The sequence below is a fragment of the Amblyraja radiata genome, chromosome 1 (assembly GCF_010909765.2).
Source record: "Amblyraja radiata isolate CabotCenter1 chromosome 1, sAmbRad1.1.pri, whole genome shotgun sequence".
NCBI lineage: Eukaryota > Metazoa > Chordata > Chondrichthyes > Rajiformes > Rajidae > Amblyraja > Amblyraja radiata.
The window spans coordinates 107,569,919-107,587,459 of record NC_045956.1 but is presented as its reverse complement, the minus strand read 5'-3'; the positions used below and the strand labels follow the sequence as shown (position 1 = coordinate 107,587,459).

Sequence of the window (17,541 nt, the reverse complement as noted above, 5' to 3'; positions counted from 1 at the left end):
GCCAGTGGATGTAGTGTACCTGGACTTTCAGAAAGCCTTTGATAAGGTCCCACATAGGAAATTAGTGGGCAAAATTAGAACACATGGTATTGGGGGTAGGGTACTGACATGGATAGAAAATTGGTTGGCAGACAGGAAACAAAGAGTAGGGATTAACGGCTCCCTTTTAGAATGGCAGGCAGTGGCTAGTGGGGGACCACAAGGCTCGGTGCTGGGACCGCAGTTATTTACAATATATATTAATGATTTAGATGAAGGGATTAAAGGTAACATTAGCAAATTTGCAAATGACACAGAGCTGGGTGGCAGTGCGAACTGTGAGGAGAATGCTATGGGGACGCAGGGTGATTTGGACAAGTTGGGTGAGTGGGCAGATGCATGGCAGATTCAGTTTAATGTGGATAAATGTGAGATCAACTTTGGTGGCAAGAACAGGAAGCAGATTATTATCTGAATGGTGTCAAGTTAGGAAACTGGGAAGTACAACGAGATCTGGGGGATCTTGTTCATCAGTCGCTGAAAGTAAGCACGCAGGTACAGCAGGCAGTGAAGAAAGCTAATGTATGTTGGCCATAACATGAGGAGTTGAGCATAGGAGCAAAGAGGTCCTTCTGCTGTTGTACAGGGCCCTGGTGAGACCACACCTGGAGTGCAGTTTTGGTCTGAGGAAGGACATTCTTGTAGGTTCAGTGCAGTGTAGGTTCACAAGGTTAATTCCCAGGATGGCGGGACTGTCATATGTTGATAGAATGGAGCGGCTGGGCTTGTAGACCGTGGAATTTAGAAGACGAGAGGGGATCTTATTGAAACTTATAAGATTATTAAGGGATTGGACACGCTAGAGGCATAAAACATGTGCCCAATGTTGGGGGAGTGCAGAACCAGAGGTCACAGTTTAAGAATAAGGGGTAGGCCATTTAGAACAGAGACGAGGAAAAACGTTTTCACCCAGAGTTGTGAAACTGTGGAATTCTCTGCCTCAGAAGGCAGTGGAGGCCAATTCTCTGGATGCTTTAAAGATAGCGGAGTCAAGGGATATGGGGATAAGGCAAGAACGGGGTACTGATTGTGGATGATCAGCCATGATCACAGTGAAAGGCGGTGCTGGCTCGAAGAGCCGAATGTCCTACTCCTGCACCTATTGTCTAATTTGACTGAAATTTTGATTTAGGGGTTTATTGCAACTGACAGGATGGACAGAAAATATTTTGTGAATCAACACACAGAAAATAGTGGAAACAGTCAGTAGGTTAGACAACATCTATGGAAAGTGAAACAGGAAGCAGTTAATATTTCTGGGAATCCATGAAGACATTTTCTGTTGTTAGACTGCGGTTTTATGGACAGTAAAGGGTAGTCTATGGCAGAAGTGTAGAACTCCCTTCCCACCTCCAATATGTAGTGGTTTATTAAATTAACAATTTGAAATTTGAGATATATAGATATTTACCAGCAAAGGACAAAAACAAATGCAGAGCCTAGATATGTGAAAGCAATCATGTCATCTCCTTGAGTGGCAGCACATGTCCTGATTGACTTGCAATGTTATTAAAGCCCGACTAAAAATACAAACTTAGAACCTCGTGAGGAACTGTTTCATTTTAACATTCGACTTTAAGGATTCTGTCTCAAATGTGATGACCTCAGAGGCTCTACGATATTATAAGGTCAATTTGTAGCAAGGCCAGAGAAGCTGATTCATGTTTATGTATAATGACGAGGAAGAGGGTGGGGGTGGGGGATTAAATCACTGGGAAGCTGTGCAGATGATAATAAACGGACAGAAAAATAAACATGTGGCAGTACAGGAGGATGTTTATGACTAACTTGCTCAAATATTTCAAGGAAATCCAGAAGGATTTAATCAGCGTGGTTGACATGCCATTGCCATGGCTTAAGATAATCTGAACTAATGCCCACCAACATAAATACTGATCAATATTAAATAGAAACATAGAAAATAGGTGCAAGAGTAGGCCATTTGGCCCTTCGAGCCTGCACCGCCATTCAATATGATCATCCAACTCAGTATCCTGTACCTGCCTTCTCTCCATACCCCCTGATCCCTTTAACCACAAGGGCCACATCTAACTCCCTCTTAAATATAGCCAATGAACTGGCCTCAACTAGAGTCTAGATAAAACATTATCCTATTTGTGAGAAAAGGGTTAATAGGGATGGTTGATTTATACTAGAACTCTGAAATATAACTTTGAAAGAAATAAGGTGTCAGCAGAAGCCAGACTGCTGGTAGAAGAAAGTAACAATATACAGAACAGAGAGAAATTCTAGATAAAAAGAAGCAATAGAAATACTTCAGCAAGAGATTTGAAAGAAGTGAAAGTTGAGAAGTACAAAAGATCAAACAGATCTACGCATGCTTGATGAGATTACATGAATATTAAATCACGCCCATTATGACAAGATGCCTAATTTAAATGCACATGCGATGCATGATAGGGGAGGTGTCTTTGATGTTGGGTGGGCGTTCCCAGACGTTCTCGTGGGAATCAGGGCTTTATGTTATGATTGGAAGAAGATCAATGGGGAGGGATGAGGATGTGATAATAATGAAAAGAAATGTATAAAGATAGAAGACATCCCGATCCTCGGTGTGCCTCTAGGGGACATCAGAGGAGAGGCACCTATTCTGCAGAATATGAAATTAATAAAAACACTTCTTTGCCTGAATTTGTCTCAAGAGCGTTTGTGATTTTGAATCTCACATATTCTTCCCACAATAAACATGAATGACAGTTTATAAATTATGTACCGATTGGAACAAACAATCCATGATCTCTGTAAATTTAAATAAATACAAGGTACCTCGCGCTGACTCCCTGCAAATAGCATTCAATTTTACCAGTATATTCGTAAAATTACAATAAGGCACCTTGAAACTACTGGTACCGCCACTCTAGAATTAAAATGTTAAAACCGCTATAAATTAATGGTACATCAAAATCAAACATCTGAAATTGTGCACAATTATGAAACATTGAATAATTACTGTGATGTTACGGTCACTTTACCTGTAGTCCCAGGCATTACCAACTGTTTCACATGTGAAGTTGTTCGGACTGGTGTGGAGGACGGGGAACTGAAACCACTGCCAAAAGGACTATTGCTTCCACTTGGACTGAAGGGACTTGGGTAATTAGCAGGGTAATAAGAGTTACCAAATAGACTGCGCCTTTTGCAATCTGCAAAATAAAAAATGACAACATAACTCATTTTCATAGTAATGCCAGTTTCCATGTACAATCAGAATAGTGCAAACAGCAGTAGTGTTACATGCCCAATAATCTGGAGCAGGTTTGCGAAATTGTATTCAAACTTCACGATAAAATGTAATCAAATTCCACAATAATATTCAGGGAAGTTGACAATGACTGTAACAAGCTACAGAAAATCTGAAATAAAACCAAAAAATGCTGGAAACCGAGGTTCAACCTGACACACAAACTGTTTCTTTCAACATATGCAGCCTGACCTGCTGAATGTGTTTCCTGCATATTCTGTCTCTATTCAATTTCATAAAAAGCTGATGTCAATAGACAAGAGGTATAGGAGTGGGCCATACGGCTCTTCAAGCCAGCACCGTCATTCAATGTGATCATGACTGATCATCCACAATCAGTACCCCGTTCCTGCCTTCTCCCCATATCCCCTGATTCCGCTATCTTCAAGAGCCCTATCTAGTTCTCTTGAAAGTTTCCAGAGAACCGGCCTCCACCACCCTCGGAGGCAGAGAATTCCACAGACTCACAACTGTGTGTGAAAAAGTGTTTCCTCATCTCCATTCTAAATGGCTCACCCCAATTCCTAAACTGTGTCCCCTGGTTCTGGACTCACCAAACATCGGGAACATGTTTCCTGCCTCTAGTGTCCAAACCTTTAATAATCTTATATGTTTCAATAAGATCCCATCTCATCCTTCTAAATTCCAGAGAATACAAGCCCAGCAGCTCCACTCCCTCAGCATATGACAGTCCCACCATCCCGGGAATTAACCTTGTGAACCTTTGCTGCACTCCTTCAAAGGCAAGAATGTCCTTCCTCAAATCTGGGGACCAAAACTGCACACAATACTCCAGGTGTGGTCTCACTAGGGCCCTGTACAACTGCAGAAAGACTTATGCTCTTTGCTCTTATACTCAACTCTCCTGTTATGAAGGCCAGCATGCCATTCGCTTTCTTCACTGCCTGCTGTACCTGCATGCTTACTTTAACTGGCTGATGAACAAAGACCCCCCAGATCCCGTTGTACTTCCCCTTTTCCCAACTTGACACAATTTAGATAATCTTCCTTCCTGGTTTTGCTATCAAAGTGGATAACCTCACATTTATCCACATTAAACTGCATCTGCCCACTCCCCCAACCTGTCCAAGTCACCCTGCATTCTCATAGCATCCTCCTCACTGTTCACACTGCCACCCAGCTTTGTGTCATCTGCAAATTTGCTAATGTTACTTGTAATCCCTTCATCTAAATCATTAATATATATTGTAAATAGCTGTGGTCCCAGCACCGAACCTTGCGGTACCCCACTAGTCACTGCCTGCCATTCTGAAAGGGACCCGTTAATTCCTACTCTTTGTTTCCTGTCTGCCAACCAATTTTCTATCCATGTCAGCACTCTACCCCCAATACCATGTGCCCTAATTTTGCCCACTAATCTCCTATGTGGGACCTGATCAAATGCTTTCTGAAAGTCCAGGTACACGACATCCACTGGTCGATTTTCTTAGTTACATCTTCAAAAAATTCCAGAAGATTAGTTAAGCATGATTTCCCCTTCGTAAATCCATGCTGACTCGGACCAAACCTGCTATCCAAATGTGCCGCTATTTCATCTTTTATGATTGACCAGCATCTTCCCCACCATCAATGTCAGGCTAAAATCCCTTGATTTCTCTCTCCCACCTTTCTTAAAAAGTGGGATAACATTAACTACCCTCCAATCCACAGGAACTAATCCTGAATCTTTAGAACATTGGAAAATGATCACCAATGCATTCACGATTTCTAGAGCCATTGGGCCCTGGGATTTATTAGCCTTCAGTCCCATCAGTCTACCCAACACCATTTCCTGCCTAATGTGGATTTCCTTCAGTTCCTCCATCACCCCAGATCCACTGGCTAGTACATCAGGAAGATTGTTTGTCCTCCTTAGTGAAGACGGATCCAAAGTACCTGTTCGACTAATCTACCATTTCCTTGTTCCCCATAATAAATTCACCCTTTTCAGTCAAGGGTCCAACTTTGGTCAACTAATTTTTTCCTCTTCACATACCTAAAGAAGATTTTACTATCCTCCTTTATATTCTTGGCTAGCTTACCTTCGTACCTCATCTTTTCTACCCGTATTGCCTTTTTAGTTATCTTCTGTTGCTCTTTAAACGTTACCCAATCCATTGGCTTACCTCTCATTTTTCCAATGCTGTACTCCTTCTCTTTTATTTTTATACAGTCCCTGGCTTTCCTTGTCAGCCACGGTCGCCCCTTACTCCCCTTGGAATCTTTCTTCCTCTTTGGAATGAACTGATCCTGCACCTCCTATATTATTCCCAGAAATACCTGCCATTGTTGTTCAACTGTCACCCCTGCTAGGGTATATTTCCAGTCAACTTTGGCCAGCTCCTCCCTCATGGCCCCATAGTCCCCTTTGTTCAACTGTAATACCGACACCTCCGATTTACCCGTCTCCCTCTCAAATAGTAGCTTAAAACATCATATTATCGTCACTACCTCCTAATGGCTCCTTTACCTCGTTCCCTTATCAAATCCGTTTCATTACACAACACTAAATCCAGAATTGCCTTCTCCCTGGTAGGCTCCAGTACAAGCTGCTCTAAGAATCCATCACGGAGGCACTCCACAAACTCCCTTTGTTGGGGTCCAGTACCAACCTGATTTAGGTTCAGTAAAGGTAATCATGCATCTACCAAATTATTAAAAAAATTGGTTGGTTCATTCCATCTGGAGAAGGAAAGCTTATACAATGCATGATTTTAGACACAGTCACTTAAGTATATCAAGTTCATCACAAATTTTAATAAGATTAAAGCAGCATGCTCAACTTGACATCGACCATGTCACTGGACACAAAACACAACCAACATTTCTGAGGAAATGTCAGATTTGGAAGCCAATACCACAGACTAATGAGGGAAGCTTAGTAAAACTATACATACCGAATTATACATTTTCAGCTGTCAGACTTGCATTGCTGTTGTACACAACATTTTAATTTGTATATTTTGTATTTAACCAAATTCATAATTAGTTCACAAAACCGAAGAAAATGAATAAATTATTATCTTAATTTAATTTAATTTTCAAAAAATGGGGATACATCTGATGAAGAGGTGCTTTAGCATCACCAAATTCTATCCAACATTGTTTAATCTGTTACTCTGAAACTACAATGCTTTTCTTCCAGGATTGATCATTTCAAAAGATTCCTAGCCACTCTCTCTCCCTCATGGAAAATAGAACAGTACAGGAAGAGGCCCTGCAGCCCACGATGTCTGTATCAAACATGATGCTAAACTAATCCCTTCTAATCTTACCTGCTACCCTCTGGAAATACAATTAATCTTAGTCACATATCAACTGACTTCAAAAATGCATTTGGCTATCACTTTTGTCCTTGTTAACCTACACTGACTGCCAATGACACAACAGTGTACAGATGCTCCTCAACAAGATGCTTCGACTTACGATATTTCAAATTTGAAGCGACTGAATCTGGCCGATCACTGAGTTTTGGAAAGGTTTTAACATTCTAAATGTTATCCGGAAGATCGCAGCAGCATGAGAAGAAGCCACACAGCAATGCATAAACGTTGTTTGGAAGAAAGTTATGAAGACATATGTGAACACATTCAAAGGCTTTAACAAAGATTCTGCTGTTGATGACAAATAACAAGATATTAGTGCTTGGGAACCAGCTAGAATTAGACACTGTGTTTAAGAAGGAACTGCAGATGCTGGAAAATCGAAGGTACACAAAAAAGCTGGAGAAACTCAGCGGGTGCAGCAGCATCTGCTGCTGCTGCTGCACCCGCTGAGTTTCTCCAGCTTTTTTGTGTACCTTAGAATTAGACACTGATGAGCTTGTTGGCATTGAGGCTAAAGAACTTTCCAAAGAGGAGCTGATCGAACTGGAGGAAGAAAGAAGTAGCAGAGGCAGAGGAAGAAGTTATACCCGAATCATCAAAAACATTCACAACAAAGAAACTGGACGAAGCGTTTGCTACTACAGGTGCACAACCTTTTATCCGAAGATCCAAATAACGAAAACCTCCGAATAGCGGACATTTTTTCGGTCCTTGAAGAAAGGTCCTTGAAAACGTTCACCGAGGGCGGCCTGCAGAGGTGACAGTGGAACCTCCGGTCGGTCCTCGAAGAAAGGGGAACTAAATTCCCATTCATAAAAGAGAAGGTGAGGGTATATATATTCCATAAATTCACAACTCTCTGGGTGAATAAGTTTTTTCTCACCCAGTCTTAAATGACCTCCCCTTTATTCTAAGACTGTGGCCCCTGGTTCTGGACTCGCCCAACATTGGGAACATTTTTCCTGCATCTAGCTTGTCCAGTCCTTTTATAATTTTATATGTTTCTATAAAATCCCCCTCATCCTTCTAAACTCCAGTGAATACAAGCCTAATCTTTTCAATCTTTCCTCATATGACAGTCCCGCCATCCCAGGGATCAATCTCGTGAACCTACGCTGCACTGCCTCAATCACAAGGATGTCCTTCCTTAAATTAGGAGACCAAAACTGTACACAATACTCCAGATGTGGTCTCACCAGAGCCCTATACAACTGCAGAAGAACCTCTTTACTGCTATACTGAAATCCTCTTGTTATGAAGGCCAGCATTCCATTAGCTTTCTTCACTGACTGCTGCACCTGTAAGCCAACTTACAGTGTACAAGGACGCCCAGGTCTCGCTGCACCTCCCCCTTACCTAACCCCATTGAGATAATAATCTGCCCCCTTGTTTTTGCCACCAAAGTGGATAACCTCACATTTATCTATATTATACTGCATCTGCCACGCATCTGCCCACTCACTCAACCTGTCCAGGTCACCCTGCAACCTCCTAACATCCTCTTCACAGTTCACACTGCCACCCAGCTTTGTGTCATCCGCAAACTTGCTAGTGTTGTTCCTAATTCCCTCTTCCAAATCATTAATATATATGGTAAACAGTTGTGGCCCCAACACCGAGCCTTGCGGCACTCCACTCGCCACTGCCTGCCATTCTGAAAAGGACCCGTTCACTCCTACTCTTTGCTTCCGGTCTGCCAACCAATTTTCTATCCACGTCAACACCCTACCCTCAATACCGTGTGCTCTAATTTTAGTCACCAGTCTCCCGTGCGGGACCTTATCATAGGCTTTCTGAAAGTCTAGATACACTACATCCACTGGCACCCCTTTATCCATTTTACTCGTCACATCCTCAAAAAAATTTCAGAAGATTAGTCAAACATGATTTCCCTTTCATAAATCCATGCTGACTTGGACTAATCCTTTTACTGCTATCCAAATGCCCCATTATTACCTCTTTAATAATTGACTCCAGCATCTTTCCCACCACTGAAGTCAGGCTAACTGGTCTGTTATTCCCTGTTTTCTCTCTCACTCCTTGAAAAGTGGGATAACATTAGCTATCCACCAATCCACAGGAACTGATCCTGAATCTATTGAACAATGGAAAATGATCACCAATGCGTCCACTATTTCTAGAGCCACCTCCCTGAGGACCCTGGGATGCAGACCATCAGGCCCAGGGGATTTATCCTCCTTCAGTCCCATTAGCCTACCCAATACTATTTCTCGCCTAACGACAATTTCTTTCAGCTCCTCTACCCCCTTAGATCCTCTGTCCTCCAGTACATCTGGGAGATTGTTTGTGTCTTCCTTAGTGAAGACAGATCCGAAGTACCTATTCAACTCTTCTGCCATTTCCTTTTTGCCCATAATAATTTCACCCGTGTCTGCCTTCAAGGGACCCACATTTGACTTTGCTACTCTTTTTCCCTTAACATATCTAAAGAAGCTTTTACTGTCCCTTAATATTCCTGACCAGCTTCCCCTCGTACTTCATCTTTTCAGCCCGCATTGCCCGTTTTGTTTCCTTCTGTTGTCCTATGAATGTTTCCCAATCCTCCGGCATCCGGCTACTCTTTGCTGTGTTATACATCTTTTCTTTTAGTTTTATTCTATCCCTAACCTCTCGTCAGCCACGGTTGCCTCCTACTCCCCTTAGAATCTTCATGGTTGGACAGACTTGGATTGTTTTCGCTGGAGCATAGGAGGTTGAGGAGAAATCTGATAAAACTATATAACATTTATGATGACAAAGATCTTGATAATTATGTTCACCATAGTCGCAATTAAAGTGCTGACTGGGGCTAAGTCTGTGTCATTGCAACAACCTTCACCAAGCTTCGCACCATTTGTAAACTTTGGAATTGTGTCACGAAGACAAGGTTATTAATAACCATCATAGAGCGGTAATCCCAAAACTAACCACTGGTAGACTCATGCACACTTTCCTTCTGGCTGAAAGAAACTGTACACTACTTTTGCTGACTCAGACAGTTTCTTAACCACATGGCCAGTGTCTGTAATTTTAGTCAACATGTTACGTGGTACCAGGCCTTTGAAATTGCACACTCTCATCAAATGCACTCTTCATCAACTTCAGAAACTAAATCGTCAATCAATCACCATCTGTCATCATCAAAATCAATCCTGTTTTTCTGATTAATCTTGGGGTAATAATCCTACAAAATATATAGCACACAGCCCAAGAATGTCATAAATGTCTGTAATTCCTTAGTTCAGCAATTTACACCGTTGTTTGTTAATGGATACAAAAATAAACATCCAACCACTTTAAAAGTAACATTGACATTAGGCCTATCCCATGTTATTAGATATTCCTTGTAACAGGATAAAAATGGATAAAGCTATTAGTAAAGTTATCACAGGAATTTACATGAAAGATTGTCTATTCATTTCACCAAACCTGATTGCATATTATGACATTAGTTTGTACTGTCTCTCCTAACTGTATCCCGAGGCTTCAGCAGCAATCAGCAACCTAATCAAAGAACTTTCCAACATTACTGCAGCATGGTCAGATCTCTCTATTTATACCCCCAATGATATCACAGCTCCAATGAATAACAAAGCAATAACAACACAGTGACTTATCATATCAAACCAAAAAAGTATTTCTGATGAAAGGTCATTGATCTGAAATGTTAATTCCGTTTCTTTCTCCAAAGATGCTGCCTAAACGGCTAACTGTTTCCAGCATTTCTTTTTTTATTTCAAATTTTCTGTATCAGCAGTATTTGTTTTCATTACACTTTAGTAAAGTGCGTTTTCAGAGTTTTCACTGGCCTATATTTTTTCCTATAAAGCAGAGAGGAAGTGTGACTGAGCGAGAATAGACAAAATAAAATTGGGCAGAATATGAACTCTCAGTGGGGATATATAATAGTCAAATTCACCAAATTTAGATTATGGATTAGAAAACTACATTTTGAAGTTTGACTTTAACCCAAAATGACCAGATTTATAAATAATGCCAATAAGATGATTTAATCTATTAACGTATTTTAACAATTTCATCTATGTGGAAATGGATTTCAATACAGACAAATGCATGCTCATTCACTTTATATGTAAAATAGATGGCCAAACTTTTTTTTAATGATTAAAGAAACTGCGAGAGATTCCCAAGAGTAGCCCACATTAATAGGTTATCAGATATCAGGTATAGAAAGTAATCTTGTAATTCAAAATGCAGATCAAAATGCTTGTTTCAAATCTGAAGGAGATTAAAGTTGGAGATAGATATTATTCTAAAGGTATAGAAAGTGCTGTCAAGATGATATTTGGAGTGAGCAGTCCTTGAGGAAGTAGAAATGTATTATAACACTGCCATATACACAAAATATAAATTAAAAGTGTATTAGGTTATTAATAGGGATAGCATCTAATAATCTAGAAATTCTTCCAGTTGGACATCAAAGCTGTGAGGGTGTTGCACAGTTGTAGTTTTACTGTATTTCTGTACCGAGTGGGAAGGTGGCCACACAAGTTCAAATGCTGGAAACGTCATTGTATGGCACTTGCGCAACAGAAATAAAGGACAAAGCAGTGAAATGGCCTGCAGATTGTTCCAACAAGGCCTCTTCTCCTCTGAATCAACATTAAAGTCATAAACAGATTCAGTACTAAATATTGACAGTATTGTAGAATAATTATTGCACCTAGAACTTTCCCAAAAAATATTTCAATACCTGATAATTAAATTATTTTAACCAAAGAAATCAGCCACTTTATTTGGTGACAAACAATATGCTCCAATAGTATTTTGTACATTCAAGTTATTTCTGAAATATAAATGCAAATTTATATTGAAATTGAAAAGCAGTGGGGTTTTTTTATTACTTACCTGCCATTGTTTGATCAAGTCTATGCAACAATGACCTTTTTGCTGTATCAATATCTGAGCTTGGGTGATCCAACACCTGCCTGCACCATTGTAAGGGGCTAGAAGCTTTTTGAATTGGTGTTGGTAACCTCTTTGGTGATGTGTATAACCTAAAGGAACGTAAACAAAGAATTTCCCAGATTAAATAAATGATTTATTCTCAAAACAAAAGAGAATCATTAATTCCTTTGAATTTCAATTTTGTAGCATTTTTCTCTCCTTTTCAGCTCTTTAAAACATTAGCGTAATTTACAATTTGTAATGTCTACTCTCATTTTCTCAATACAGTTTTACCAAAAAATCACGTCTTAATGACTCATATATTCTGACAGGAAAAATCTGAAGGCATTGGAGAGGATGTAGGTTTACCATAATGCTGCCTGGATAGAATAAAGCATCGAACAGCGCAGGAACAGGGCCTGCGGCCCACAATGTCTCTGCCGAACATGATGATAAGTTAAACTAATCTCTGCCCGCATGCAATCTACATCTCTCAATTTCCTGCATACCTACATGCCTATCTAAATGCCTCTTATACACCACTATTGTATTTGCTTCCACTACCACACTGGCAGCACGTTCCAAGCATCCGTCACTCTCAGTATGAATAAATGCTTGAACCGCATATCTCGTTTAAATTCTCCCCGTCTGACCCAAAATTTATGCCCTCTAATCTTTGACATTTCCTGGGAAAAGGTTGTGACAGTCTACCCAATCTATACCTCTTGTTACTTTATATACTTCTATCAAGTGTCACCTCAGCCTCTCCAGAGAAAACAATCCAAGTTTGTTCAACCTCTCCTAATTACTAATAATCTCTAACCCATGGATCATTCTGGTAATCCTCCTCTGCACCCTCTCCAAAGCCTTGACGGTGAAACAGACGTTATTTCTATTAATAAACCAATTCACCTTTTGACCAGAATTGCATATAATATTTAAAAATGCAGTTTAAGTAGTTTTAAAGCTGCAACACATTTTCCTGAATCTTCTCCTCAATGGCCTGATAGATGAAGACAAACAGTCCATACACCTATTCAATTGCGTTGTTGTCACTTTCTGGCAGCTATTGACCTGGACCTTAAGATTCCTCTGCACATCAATGTTGCTGCGGGCTTTGCCAATAACTGTATACTTTCCCTTTACATTTGACCTCCCAAAGTACAACACATCAGACTTGCTTGCATTAAACTACATTTACCATTTAACAGTCCATATCTGTAACTGATCCTTTGACAATTTTCCCCTCTCTCGGCAACTCCACACATTTGTGTTGTCCGCAAACTTACTAACCAGCCATCTGCATTTATGTCCAAGTCATTTATATACAAACAGTGGTTAGGGCACAGATCGCTGCTGAACTCCACTGATCACAGATCACCAGCCAGAATAATACCCTTCCATCACTACCCTGTCTTGTATGGGTCAGACCATTTTGAATCCAAACTATCAGCCCAAGTTTCTTAATCTTCTGGATCCGCAGGATGGCATGAGGGACTCTATATAGCATCTCACAACAATCACATTGACAACATCCATTGCCCTACCTTCAATTACCTGTCACCTCCTGTACTCTTCTATGTTCATTTTCACAGGTGTTACTGATACTTTCCTATTAATCTTAAAACTAGTCTCATGACTTCAGGAATCTAGGCTGCCATAATTTGAACCCAAAGTGAACTACAATAAACTTCACTGTTGTTTCATTTAATTGGGAGAATGAAAAGACTGTAAATATTTGTTCATTTGATCAACATGCTGCAAGTACATTTTGACTCTAGTCTTTTACATATTTGCATTGAACATGCAATTTGTACATTTCACATCACACTATATTTATATAACAACAAGAGCAGATCACAAGCTAGACATCTATGGTGAATGATTCATCCCGATTTCCGAAGGCTTTACCACCAACTACAAGACACAAATTAGGAGAGTGATGGAATACTTTCCATTTGCCTAGATGCGTGCAGCTCAAACTCTCAAGAAAATGAACAATGTCCAGGCCAAAGGAGGCCATGTGATTTGCACCTCATTGCCCATCCTAAACATGCAAACCCATTGTCATCAGCAACTGGTGGTTGCAGCGTGTACCACTGACACTGCAGATACTTTTGTTCAGACCACTCGAACAACACTCCAAAGATGTGTGATCTCTGATACAGAGGACAAGGACAGCAGGCTTATGGGAATGTCACCACTTGCAGGTACTTCTCCAGGTCAGGCACAATCTTGCTTTGTAAATATAGCACGTCATTTTTCTTGCCTGGGATACAATATTGCCTGTCCAACAATATTACACCAATAGAACTGCAGCAGTTCAGTGTCAGCTCACCGCCACTTTCTCTAGGTGAAGAAGGGCAATAATTACTTGTCTTACTTGCACAACGCTTTGATCATTGTTTTATTTAAACAAAATTCCAAATTGCACAGCCATGGTAAGATTTGAACAGACAGCTTCAGACTTTTAGTATAGGCTTCACCATAGCTAGTTGATAACTGCTGTGCCTTCACTATAATATAATGAATAATTTTGTCCAGTTAAGGACCACCATTTTGTGTTAAAATGTATAATAAGCGAGCCATTCATTTCCAAGGATCTGTTCTAATTTCAATACAGAATGAAGCAGAGAGAAACTTGAATAATAAAGTATTTCTGCATTGGAAACAGTTTTATGCAACTGTTGGTCATGTTTGCAATTCGTTAAGTATGTCAGGCAGGCAAAAACAAGATTTAAAAAAAAGATCTTTTTGCCAAGTTCACTGTGGGAACTGTTCCATGTTTGATGCAGACTGGTTACTTGATCTTCTTGATACAGATTGCATTAAAATGAAAATTAGATCAAAAAATATACAATGAAGAGTGGCAATATTATGGAAGGATTTTTTTTAATGTACAGAGAAAATGGATGACATGACAGAATGCCCTACTTTTCACATGGAGAGTTCCAACAGCAAAATACTGAGTAATAATTAATTTCCTTCTTGAGACATTTTACCAAACTACTATTACTTTACTCCTAAAGATGCATAATAGACAATAGGTGCAGGAGTAGGCCATTCGGCGCTTCGAGCCAACACCGCCATTCAATGTGGTCATGGCTGATCATCCCCAATCAGTACCCCGTTCCTGCCTTTTCCCCATATCCCCTGACTCTGCTATCTTTTAGAGCCCTATCCAGCTCTCTCTTGAAAGCATCCAGAGAACCTGCCTCCACCGCAGGCAGAGAATTCCACAGACTCACAACTCTCTGTGAGAAAAAGTTCCTCGTCTCCGTTCTAAATGGCTTACTCCTTATTCTTAAACTGTGGCCCCTGGTTCTGGACTCCCCCAACATCGGGAACATGTTTCCTGCCTCCAGCGTGTCTAAACCCTTAACAATCTTATATGTTTCAATAAGATACCCTCTCATCCTTCTGAACAAGCCCAGCTGCTTCATTCTCTCAGCATATGACAGTCCTGCCATCCCTGGAATTAACCTTGTAAACCTACGCTGCACTCCCTCAATAGCAAGAATGTCCTTCCTCAAATTAGGGGACCAAAACTGCACACAATACTCCCGGTGTGGTCTCACTAGGGCTCCGTACAACTGCAGAAGGATCTCTTTGCTCCTATACTCGACTCCTCGTGTTATAAAGGCCAACATCCCATTCGCTTTCTTCACTGCCTGCTGTACCTGCATGCTTACTTTCATAGACTGTTGAACAAGGACCCCCAGATCCCGCTATACTTCCCACAAAAGAGTGCAGATACTGGAATTCTGAGCAAATTGCTTGAAGAACCAAGTGGATCAGGCAGCATTTGTAGAAAGAAATGGACAAACAGCGTTTCAGGTTGGAACCCTTATTTAAACTTCTTCAAATGTCAACTATCCATTTCCCTCCAAAGATGCTGCCTGACCTGCCGAGTTTCGCCAGCAATTCGTTGCTTTGCTCCTGATCTTGGATAGAAATACCAATGTCTAACAAATGCAGTTATTGTAATTAACATGACATTCACAAGTCAAAGGATTGAATTAAGAAATAAATAAATATATACATTTTCCGGAAGTGGCGGCGCTGGTGAACGGCTGCGGCTCGCCTGCAGTCCGTTTGTTTTTACTTTTTTGTGTTGTTTTTTTTCGTCTTGTTTAGTTAAGTTTTTGGTTTTTAGGTTTGTGTTATGTGTGTGGGGGGGGGGGGGGGTTGAAACAGGGCTTTCTGTCTCTCCCTTCGGGGGAATGCGGCTTTCTTGTCGTATCCCCCTTCTCTGCCTCCGTCTGCGCTGAGGCCTAATGGCGGAGCTGGCGACCTCGAGGCTCCGGAGGCAGAGCCTGTCAGGACTTGCCCTGGGCTCTCACCCGTGAGGGCGGCCCGGCTCGGGGCTGGAACGGCGCTCCCGTGAGGGGCTGAGACGCTCCCGTGAGGGCGGCCTGGCTCGAGGGTAACGGCGCTCCAGTGAGGGCGGCCTGGCTCGAGGGTAACGGCGCTCCCGTGAGGGCGGCCTGGCGCGGGGCTGAGACGTTCCCGTGAGGGCGGCCTGGCTCTAGGGTGGAACGGTGCTCACGTGAGGGCGACCCGGCTCGGGGCTGGAACGGTGCTCCGGTGGCTGAGACGGCGTTCTGGCGGCGGCAGCCTGAGTCCGGGGTTCGGCTGCGGGCCAGTGGACGACATCGTCAACAGCTGCGTCCTCTGGACTGGAGGGCGGCAGCTTCGACCACCCCGGGCCGCGGAGTTTGAAACGGCCCGTTCGCGGAGCTTGGTGAGCCACGGGACTGACTTACCATCGCCCGGTGGGGTATCGCCTCAGCGCAGAGGGAGAAGAGGAGGGAAGAGACAGCAGCCCTAAGATTTTTGCCTCCATCACATGAGGAGGTGCTTGGTGGACTCACTGTGGTGGATGTTAATTTGTGTTTACTGTCTGTTCTGTTGTTTATTATTATATGTATGGCTGCTGGTAACGACATTTCGTTCAGACCGTAAGGTCTGAATGACAAATAAAGGATCTAAAAAAAAAATTTCAATATGAAGAGACATAAGAGTTTAACAAGAGCAAGGAAACTTCCAGGAAGGTCAGAAGGACAGATCATTTATTGGCACAAATTGTGGTATTCCATGTTGATGGAAATTTAGCTATTCACCAGTACATTAATAGAAACACAATCACAGTACAGGAAAATGACATGAAAATTGCTGATAACAGTGCATAATCTTGTTAAATATGTTTCTTTGTGATATAAAAGGCCCAATCATGACCGTAAAGTGACTTTCACGTCATGTAATTTATCTCAAAGCTGTGGAATTGCTGAATACCTTCTATAAAAATGAGTCAAAATGAATCTTTTTGCAAACTGTTGCTGAAATCCCACGATAGTAATTGGAGAATTTCTATTCGGTTGTTAGTCTGGATTTCAGTCAAAAAGCTAGTTTTAGTAATGGCAGCACAGTGGTGCAGCGCTAGAGTTGCTGCCTTACAGTGCCAGTGACCCGGGTTCGATCCTGACTATGGGTGCTAACTGTATGTTCACCCCGTGATAGTGTGGGTTTTGTCCGGGTGTTTCAGTTTCGAAACACCTGGAAAAAATTATAGGTGTAATTTTGAGAAATGGACCGAAGTCTTGGAGGCTTGTTTCATTTCCAATGATATCACTGCAGAGGAGAAGAGAGCATGGTTCATATTAGGCTTAGGAAGAGAGGGTTATCAGACCTTACGTATGTTACTGCAACCAGCAAAGCCCACGGATAAAACGTACGAGGAGTGTAAGGAGGCATTAATGGCTCATTTCTCGCCAAAACCTCCAAGGGCATCCAGAGGCAAGGAACCTGAACTAATGAGGGCAGGGAGTCCCTCAAAGGACAAACGGGAGGTGCAAAGTGACAAAAGTCAAGGACAAAGTGACAAAAGTCAAGTGCCAAGTGACGAAGATCAAGTGCAAAAGGCCAAAGGTCAAAGGCAAAGGGACAAAAGTCAAAAGCAAAGGGACAAAAGTCAAAAGCAAAGGGACATTGCCATCCAGAGGGCAA

The 17,541-nt window shown here is 41.6% G+C and overlaps 1 protein-coding gene across 2 annotated transcripts in view; it reads right to left on the bottom strand.

The window, feature by feature from the left end:
* The window catches only part of slain2 (SLAIN motif family member 2), a 45,581-nt gene that overhangs the window by 20,193 nt on the left and 7,847 nt on the right, over positions 1-17,541 (bottom strand). For both annotated transcript variants that reach the window (XM_033028239.1, XM_033028249.1), the window contains exons 2-3: positions 11,497-11,645; positions 3,033-3,203 (exon numbers count right to left, since the gene is read on the bottom strand). In XM_033028239.1, the coding sequence (XP_032884130.1) occupies positions 3,033-3,203; positions 11,497-11,645 (320 nt within the window). The remainder of the gene's footprint in view (positions 1-3,032; positions 3,204-11,496; positions 11,646-17,541) is intronic.